This window comes from Salvia hispanica, chromosome 1 (genome assembly GCF_023119035.1).
Source record: "Salvia hispanica cultivar TCC Black 2014 chromosome 1, UniMelb_Shisp_WGS_1.0, whole genome shotgun sequence".
Lineage (NCBI taxonomy): Eukaryota > Viridiplantae > Streptophyta > Magnoliopsida > Lamiales > Lamiaceae > Salvia > Salvia hispanica.
The window spans coordinates 10,895,660-10,905,798 of NC_062965.1; the positions used below are offsets into that span (position 1 = coordinate 10,895,660).

The 10,139-nt window shown below is 39.2% G+C and overlaps 1 protein-coding gene and 1 non-coding gene across 2 annotated transcripts; both read left to right on the plus strand.

Annotated features, from left to right (window-relative positions):
- Nucleotides 1–4,440: 4,440 nt before the first annotated feature.
- On the plus strand, nucleotides 4,441–9,186 carry LOC125200707 (probable inactive receptor kinase At5g10020). Its single transcript, XM_048098445.1, has 3 exons — nucleotides 4,441–5,588; nucleotides 6,598–8,247; nucleotides 8,389–9,186. The coding sequence occupies exons 1-3, from the start codon at nucleotides 4,661–4,663 to the stop codon at nucleotides 8,964–8,966; spliced, it is 3,156 nt and encodes a 1,051-aa protein (XP_047954402.1). The 5' UTR covers nucleotides 4,441–4,660; the 3' UTR covers nucleotides 8,967–9,186.
- An 881-nt stretch (nucleotides 9,187–10,067) lies between these two features.
- On the plus strand, nucleotides 10,068–10,139 carry TRNAW-CCA. The gene has a single exon. It is a non-coding gene; the product is annotated as a tRNA-Trp (tRNA).

Below are 10,139 nucleotides of genomic sequence, written 5' to 3' on the forward strand. Positions count from 1 at the left end.
ATGACAGTGCACCTCGGTGATCCTCTCTTGATTGTGTAACCTCTCATGATCTCCTCAGCAAGGTGGATATTGTCCATGATACTCCTCCCCGAGATGAAAGCCGACAGAGCTGGGCTAATAATCTTAGGAAGGAGAAACGCGAGCCGCTTCGAGATGATCTTCGTGATCACTTTGTAGAGCACGTTACAACAGGCAATCGGTGTGAAGTCATACTGTTGGGGTTTGTATACTAAAAGATGCTTCGAGCGTACATGCCTTTGTACAGTCAGCTTGTGCATGTATACGAGAAACGCCACGTCCACTTGTTTACCTAATTATGAGAATAAATAATATAATATAATGGTTTATTATTGAAATATGATAAACAAGTCTAAGGCTTTTTACTAAGAAGGTCAAGTAGGGAAATTCGATGAATCTCCTCATGAGTTTTCCAGTAGGGGACTTGGCCAGATCTAGTAAGAAGAAAAACGTATTCACAACCTAGATAGGCTTTGGCTACCTATTGGTATGGTTGTTGTGTTTGTGATAATTCTCTCTTACCTAAGATGAGATTAGTAACACCGGTGTGGTAAAGCACTTGAAAGGATCTAATCCGAAATGGATTCTTTATTGCTATCTACTGAAAGAATATATTTCAGAAAGTTTAGTATTTTCTAGTCTATGATATTAATATCAATATCGTTTATTCAATCAAACGCCACTTTGACTTATCAATATGTGAGAGTTTGTACGTAACTCAAGTTCATGATATCTTGGGTGGTAGTAATTGAATAACATGAAGGTATTGGAATATTATTTCATAGAATTCGCGTGCCCAGTGTGGTATGATTAAATCCCTAAGGGGTGATCCCCAAGAGGTGTTTGAAAAAGGAATTTATTATTCAGAAAACTGCGCAGTTGGAATTTATTCCACGAATAATAAATAAAGTTTCAAACTAGAAAAACTCTTTGGAGAATTAATTTAATTCTAGTCACATAGCAGACAAAAGAATTAAATTGATGGATCAAGATAATCTTAAACGCGGGAAATATTATAAAATAAAATGGACCCAAGTTATTTGTAATTTGGTGATTTAAGTGGGAGTGCAATATTATTCTTTAGTGGAACAAAATAATATTCCATTGATAATATATTAAATCATGGGTCATTTGATTTAATTAGTAATTTATCTAATGGGTGAGCCCAACACTTAAGTCATTCCATGGATCCTCATCCTAGCCCAACAAGTCCATGCTTATAAATAGTGTAGAGATGGGAAACCCTAGTAAGCACTCCACACATCACAAACCTTAACCCTAGCCGCCATAACCGGCGCTCTCTCTCTCTCCCCTCTTGCCTCGGTTTTCGTGCCTTTGCACGAGGGAGATTAGGGTTTTGGTTTTTGTTCTTGTTCTATCCTAATTCATAGGATTAGATCAAGACAATTTCGTGTTTGTGTTGGTTTTTCCTAGATCTCATATCACTTTTATTTGGTTCTTCGAGATCCTCCCACACGGATGGAGAATCAAGGACAAGGGAATAGGTTGGAAGATTCACGGTCGATAAACCAAGGATCTCCGGGTGGTGCAGCTAGCAACTTCGATCCTATGATGGATCAAGATGAGGTAATAATCGAATCTACATCGAATATGCATGATTATGTGTTTATTTGATGTTATATCTATAGATCTATGAATATTGCATGAAATTGGAGTCGAATGCATAATCACCTAAATAGATCCGGTCTAGGACCTGTTTGGTTTCCGTGTCTTCCGCTGCGGTAGTCCCAACACATACACCCTTGGGTTCGTGGTTGTCTTCGGGATGAGAAAAATGACTGTTGTGTTGAGGCTTTTAAGGAGCCTTCCTGTAGTAAAAAACTTCTTAACCGCCCTTACCAAATCTTCCCCGATAAATTCCCAATGCTTCCTGTAGAAGGCTGATGTTACTAATGAATTCCTAATGAATTACTAAACAAATAGATGTATTTTCTTCGTTAGAAAAACTTACTCCTATTTCCTTTTTAGTATGTCTCATAAGAGCATGTACATTTTAAATTTGAAAACTTTTTTTCTCTAATGAGGCGGGACACATACTCCATTAACAATACTTTAATTACTTTTTCTTTTGATTTCTCTCTTACTTTACCAATTATGCATTAAACTCGTGCCCGACTAAAAGTGCATCTCTTGTGGGACAAAGGGAGTACGAGTTTTCTTTACTTGGGAAAATAAAGAGTTGGATTAAAAGGATACCGGAACAAATACGATACTAGCACTATTACTGTAAAATATACACTTAAAACATAATCCAAAGGTATCAACACAATGTGAGACATATGAATGTCAAACATTTATTCGATTTCTAGTTTCATTTTGCAGGTTAATAAACTCATAGATATCGAGGATGTAGACGCTAAAACAAGAAGGGATGTGTCAAGGATTCACCACCAAGAGCACAACTTTTTGTGTTGGTTTATACTAAAGGAACGACGTAATATCAAAGGAAGGCTCTTGACAATGGGTGTCAATGGAGTCGAAGATGATCTATGCATTTTTTGCAAGGAAGAAGTTGAATCCTTTGTACACATCTTTTTCTACTTCCAAGATTTTCAACAGGTATTATTATAGTGACATATGAAATATCTCCTTATATCTCCCCAAAGATCTATTGACTTGTTTCTAGAATTGGCTTGGAGCCCTTTTTGCTTCCATTGTGATTGTCTCTGAATGAGACATGTGAGGCAAAGATCAATTGAATTTTACATAATTAAGAAATAGTATTAACTATTTAAATTGTATGCACAAATTAACGTCTTTTGCTGATGTAACAAATTCAATAAAATAATAAAAATAGAAAAAAGAATTAAAAATATACTACTACTACTTATTTTATTAAAGCATATCAATTTTGAACATTATTAAAAGACAACATTTTATTCATAAACAAGACAATTAAAAAGAATTAAAACTTCACGCTTTAATATTTCAATTTCAATAATTATCCGATATTAGAGAATTTGATCAAACTTTATAATTTAAATGAAATGATTACAAAGAGTCCAATTATCTAATAAACACAGATAAGGTATTTACTGTCATTCATTGTGTATAATATTTAATTTGGAAAGAGATGACAATATTAGAGGTGGCCAAACCCAATCGGCCCGCCAGTTAACCGCCGGTTCCCAATCGGCGGGTCGGAACCGGAACCGGAACCGGAACCGGACGACGGTTCCAGTTCGAAATCCGGTTTCACGGTTATAACGGGCCGGTTACGGGTAAAAAAATACACAACCGGAAACCGCCGGTTCGCCGGGAATATGTAGCCGTCGCCGGTAGGTTCCTAGGGTTGCAGGCGTAGGCCTGAAAAAGGTCAGAAGATCGCCGGTTTGTGTCGGAAAACCGACGGTTTCTGACACAAAACCGCCGGTTCCCGACGGTTCAGGGCTAGGGTTCAGGCGTAGGCGTAGGGTTGCAGCGTAGGGTCTGAAAAGGTGTCGGAAACCGCCAGTTTTCGGTCAGAAACCGGCGGTTTTCTGACATACAAACCGGCGGTTCGGTCAGAAAACCGGCAGTTTTCGACCGTTTTCAAATATGAAATTCAATTTTATTTTTTTTTAATATCAGGTTTTTCCCCCATTTTTCATCTATAAATACCCCCTTCTTCATCACTTCTACTCACCCCATTCTTGTGTTAACAAGTATTTCTCTCTCAATTCTTTATCGTTATTAATTCTCTTTGGATTTTACTATAGAATTTAAAAGTTATAAAACTATAAGATTTAAATAATAATAATAAAAAAATCGGAACCGGCCCGGAACCGCTGAAAAACCGATGGTTAATAACCGGAACCGGAACCGGCAGTTAAACCAGAACCGGATAACCGGTATCCGGACCGGTTATGGTTCTAGCATTCGACGAACCGGAACCGGCGGTTTTTGAACCGTGGCCACATCTATGTTGAACCCAAAATTGAATTAACATTTTCTTTCATTCTAATAATAACCATATCTCAATTGTACAATAGCAATAAAATGGTGTTAAAATAACTAGGCGCTTTGGATTCCATTTATTGAAAAAGAGTGGACAATTTCACTAAATTCTACAGAATTCGATACTTAAATAATTAATTTTCACTACTTCAAGTATACAAAAATATTCTGATAAATTGGTACAGGTGCGAAAGCAACTTTTTTCCACATTCGACTCGATCCAAAATAACATAAATAAAATAAGCCTTTACCAAAAAGTCATCCAAAAAAAACGTTCATTTGCACAATCAAATAAAAAAATTGTGTCAAAAAGAAAACAAATTTCTGAATCATAAACAAACCAAAAATAAATAAATAGCAAAAACCAAAAGATAATTCAGAGCGCGGGACCCACTCATGGAATAAAACTTCCATTTTCTTCGCCTCTTTCTTTTCACCCATTTTCTCACTTACAACTCATTCTCCATATATAAAAACCCTACTCTCTCTCACACACTCACTGTGAGAGAAGAAAACACAGACACACACACACCTATACATACAACATATATACACACAGAAGCCAACTCAACTCCTCATTTCATTTTCCCCCAAATCAAAACCCTAATTCGCCTTACCCCTTCCTTCCCCACCCCCCAAATGCCTCACCCCTAGCACCGCCATTACTCCACCACCACCACCACCAATGACTCTCTCTCTCACTTATCTCCTCGCTCTCTCTCTCCTCATTCTTCTCCACGGCCACGCCTCCGCTTCCGAGGATGAAGTCCGATCACTTCTCGAGTTCAAAAAGGGCATCAAATCCGACCCCACTGAGAAGATCACTAACACTTGGATTTACCCCTCCAACGCCTCCGCCTGCCCCAGCGACTTCTACGGCGTCGTCTGCGACGCCGCCACCAGCGCAGTCGTGTCCATTGCTCTCGACCGGCTAGGCCTCTCCGGCGACCTCAAATTCAGCACGCTTTTACCGTTGAAGTCGCTGCAAAACCTAACCCTCGCGGGGAACGCCTTCACCGGACGCCTCGTGCCTACTCTCGGCGTAATGTCGTCTCTCCAAGTGATTGATCTGTCTGGGAATCAGTTCTACGGCCCGATTCCGGCTAAATTGAATGATCTGTGGGCGCTGCATTTTCTCAATTTCTCTAATAATAACTTCTCCGAGTGGTTTCCTGCTGGAATTCACAACTTGCAGCAGCTGAAGGTGTTTGATTTGCATTCGAATCAGCTGAGGGGAGATGTAGGGGAGCTGATTCCTGAGCTGAGGAATGTGGAGCACTTGGATTTAAGCAGAAATCAGTTTTTCGGCTCCTTGGAATTGAGTGTGGAGAATGTTTCTAGTTTGGCTAACACTGTGCAGTACATAAACTTGAGTGGAAATCAGTTAACGGGGCGGTTATGGGGGGCTGATGCAATGAAGTTGTTTCGGAACCTGAAGGTTTTGGATTTGGGCGAAAATGAGATCAATGGTGAACTGCCGGAGTTCGAGCAGTTGCCGAATCTTCAGGTGCTTAGGCTTGGGAATAATCAGCTCTTTGGGGCTCTGCCGACGGGATTGTTGCAGGGAGCTACCCCATTGGTGGAATTGGATCTCAGTGTTAATGGATTTTCAGGTGAGGATTTTTATGCCAATTGAAATCGATTAGTTCTTCTCCTTTTGATCGCATAGGAGGGGACTACTGATCCAACCTATGCCTTTTAGTATTGGATCAGTTATTTATGTTTGGGTAAGATTGGTTGTTATGCCATTTAACTGGCATATGGTGCGTTTTACATGATCGTCTGTGGTTAAATTTGGATAGCATTAACTGATTCTAGATCTCTTCACCTCGTTCATTGGGAGACGCGTGGCAACTATTGCTTTGGCTGTTTAAATCTCTCGTGGAATGGCATCGAAGTTGTATAAATTTGTGTTTATTGTTATATAAATTATACCTTAAATTTTCTAAGAATTTAACAGTAGTTCCCATGTTAGAATTCTAAGTTCTACTAGTTGTTTGGGCCTCATTAACCATTGCAACTGCAGCCAAACTTAGGGAACAAATGTTTGTTTCAAGAGTTATTCTTGGGAGTTCCGTCAGTCAGGTGACGTCTTGCAGCCGTTTAGCCAGAATGACAAGTCGTTAGAGATTCCCTTTAATTAATCCTTGACCTTTTTTGACTTGGCTAACCGGTCAACTATGCTACTTATATTGGAAGCTTTACCATGAGATGGCGGAAAAATCTGCGTGCCTTATTTCTCATTTCGCAAGTGTGAATGATTATTAGTGATGTTTGTATGGTATGTAGATGGGGGTGAATTATGTAAGAAATGTAGATCATCTATCCTTTTTTGCGGTTATGTGATAATTGAACAATCTTGGAGCAGAATTTGTTTACGCAGCAGTATTCATTTAGTGCGTCTTTAATAAATGAACATTGAAATGTCATCTGCATTTATTCTTTATACCTTATCTACACAACTTACTTAGAAGATCTTATGGTCTTGCTATTTAACGCTGTGCTCCTGAATACCTGATCTTTTCCACTAACTTTTATATGTCTTCTTGTATTGTATGGATGCAGTTCTAATAGAATATTTGCCGAGCTATATTGAACTGCTTAATCTTCCTTTAATTTCAGGTTCCATTCCGAGTATCAACTCAACAACTTTGGTAACTCTCAACCTCTCATCGAATTCAATCTCAGACTCATTGCCACTGTCTTTGGGAAATTGTGAAGTTGTTGATCTAAGCAGAAATCAGTTATCAGATGATATATCTGTTCTGAGGAATTGGGGCAGCAATCTGGAAATTGTAGACTTGAGCTCCAATGGCTTGAGAGGAAGCATTCCCAATTTGACACAGTTCCAAAGATTGACCTCACTCCGTATTAGGAACAATTCCTTAGAGGGGGCACTGCCTTCAACTTTCGGTTCCACGAAGCTCACTACAATTGATCTGAGCTCCAACAGATTTGATGGTCCAATCCCATATAGCTTCTTTACTTCGATGTCCTTAACAAATTTGAACTTGTCAGGAAATCATTTGACAGGAGCAATTCCTCTTGAAGGCGCTCATACTAGTGAATTGTTGGTTCTGCCTTCTATTCCACCGATGGAGTCTTTAGATCTTTCGAACAATGCCTTGATGGGTGGATTGCCTTCTGATATCGGTAATTGGGGAAGGCTTAAGTTGCTGAGTCTAGCAAGGAATGATCTATCTGGACCACTGCCAGACGAGCTGAGCAAACTTACTCTCCTCGAGTACCTTGATTTATCCCATAACAATTTCAATGGTCATATTCCTGCTAAATTATCATCAAGTCTGAAGTTCTTTGATGTGGCTTACAATAATTTGTCAGGAAAAATCCCTGAAAACCTGACTTCTTTTCCCGATTCGTCATTTACTGGTAATAATCAACTTGAAAACCATCACTCTTCTTCCTCTGGAAATGTCCCGCACAGTATAGGAGGCGGGAACCACCCTAGCTCTAAACACAATGTAAAAATAGCCATCATTGTTGCATCTGTTGGAGCTTTAGTGATGATTGCTTTTGTTCTTTGGGCTTATCAGCGAGCTCGGTTTCAGGACTTCCGTGCACAAGGTGCACATCAGACTGATAGTACTGATGCAAAAGCAGGAAGATTTGGTCGGTCTTCACTCTTCAATTTCCATGGAAACACAGAGCCACCTCCAACTTCTTTGAGCTTTTCTAATGATCATCTATTGACTTCAAATTCAAGATCTCTGTCCGGGCAAATGGAGTCTGGTACTGAAATTGTTGAGCACATACTGCCTGAGGGAGTGGCAGCTGGTGCTGCCTCCACAAATCCCAGCCAACAAGACAGTCATCCTACAACATCTGGAAGGAAATCCTCCCCAGGATCTCCAATGCAATCCTCTCCTCGTTTTATCGACACAATTGAACAACCTGTTACACTGGATGTGTATTCACCTGATCGGTTGGTTGGTGAACTGTTCTTCTTGGACTCCTCACTCAAATTTACAGCTGAGGATTTATCTCGAGCTCCAGCAGAAGTGCTGGGTAGAAGTAGCCATGGCACTCTATACAAAGCTACCCTAGATAATGGGCATATGCTCACTGTGAAATGGTTGAGGGTTGGCTTGGTCAAAAACAAGAAAGATTTTGCCAAGGAAGTAAAGAAGATTGGATCAGTCAGGCACCAGAACATAGTTCCGTTGCGTGCTTATTATTGGGGACCAAGAGAACAAGAAAGGCTTATTTTGGCAGACTATGTGTTGGGCGACAGCTTGGCCCTGCATCTTTATGGTAAAGGCCCAATATAATTTAATCTTCTAGTCTATTTTGGCATCTATCTGAATCCTTCAATAGCACCATTTATTGACCAAGATGGTGAATTTGGAAGTAAAACAATTTTTATTAATATTCACATTTGTACATTTGATGCAGAATCGACGCCTCGGAGGTATTCCATGTTATCGTTCAACCAGAGGCTGAAGGTCGCAGTTGATGTTGCTCATTGTCTCATGTTCCTCCACGACAGAGGCCTACCTCATGGAAACCTAAAGCCAACAAACATACTATTGGAAGGCTCTCAATACATTGTCCGAATAACTGATTACGGCCTCCACCGCCTGATGACACCTCCAGGCATTGCTGAGCAGATACTGAACCTGGGGGCTCTAGGCTACCGCGCCCCAGAACTGGCCACTGCAACGAGACCGGCCCCATCATTCAAGGCAGACGTGTATGCATTTGGTGTGATCTTGATGGAACTGCTGACAAGAAGAAGTGCAGGGGACATAATATCAGGCCAGTCGGGCGCTGTGGATCTGACAGACTGGGTTCGACTGTGTGATCAGGAGGGACGGGGGATGGACTGCATTGACAGGGACATTGCCGGAGGAGAAGAACACACAAAAGCCATGGACGACATGCTGGCCGTGTCGTTAAGGTGCATTCTTCCTGTAAATGAAAGGCCTAACATCCGACAGGTTCTGGACGATCTATGTGCAATATCTGTGTGAAGCTTTTTGTACATGTGCTCTTGAATTAATTCTTTTGCTGTGACTTGTTCATTGTTTCTTTTTATTTTTTTGTCTAAAATTTTTTAATTGTTGCAATTGCCTTCTAATTTGGGCTAGTCTTCACATATGTTTAGTTCCTCCCCTTCAATTTTTGTGTAAAGGGATGTTTAATCCATTGATTAATTGACATAAATCCCAGTCCCATCTCTTACCTTTTCAATTCTCGTTGTAAATTGTTGCCTTTTATTTTTTATTTCCATTTGTTAGTTGAATTACAAAATCCTACTTGCTAGATAATCTGATCAAATTGAGATTTCTTATTCAATTATTTAGTTCGATCTGATTGTCTTCTTTTCATACTTTGGTTTAGTACTATCTATTGCTAGTACTATGTTAAATAGATCCTTGTTTAACAAATTTTAGTTTACCTGATACAAAAATAGTAAATAGTACAATATTTTATGCTTGAGAAACAACCACCAAAATCATGAATATAATTATATCACATAAATAGCCTCTTCAGAACCTTGAGACATACATTATTCATAAGGTATTCTTGGATATTTTTGGTAAATATGCCTCGCCTATCAATCTCACCTATTTCGTGAAAATAGTAACCTGATTGAAGTAAATTTTCGTAGAAGATCCATAATTATGTTTGTCCAAGATTTGTTCTTAGATCACTAGATACCAACTCAAATTGAAGACAAAAGAATATGATCTCACCCACATAAACTTAGATCAAAGAGACATATATGAGAGAAAAGGAATTACCCAAGACAACTTTCACTAAGACAATCTCCTATATTGACTCAAAATTCTGGCTACACTATGCTAAATTGCATACCTTTAATCATCTAATCAATTGAAAATTGAATAAGCAAACTTTAAAAAAGGAATTAGATATATAAAAGAAATGATACAAAAGTTTATAATATGATCTCAAACTGAATACAAAAAAACCACGAATTAGTATTTTTTTTATGGGATCAAGTTAACCACACAATCAGAATTGGGCTAAAAAACCATGAAGTTAACTAATACTAGTAGAGTAGAATTTATTCGTATAAATAAAAGTGGAATGAAATTTTAACAACAAGTGGATCCGTGGCGCAATGGTAGCGCGTCTGACTCCAGATCAGAAGGTTGCGTGTTCGATTCACGTCGGGTTCA

Coding starts and splice junctions, on each gene's coding strand:
- LOC125200707 (XM_048098445.1), top strand. CDS start 4,661: ATGACTCTCTCTCTCACTTATCTCCTCGCTCTCTCTCTCCTCATTCTT. Junction 5,589..6,597: donor CAGTGTTAATGGATTTTCAG/GTGAGGATTTTT, acceptor CTTTAATTTCAG/GTTCCATTCCGAGTATCAAC. Junction 8,248..8,388: donor CTTGGCCCTGCATCTTTATG/GTAAAGGCCCAA, acceptor CATTTGATGCAG/AATCGACGCCTCGGAGGTAT.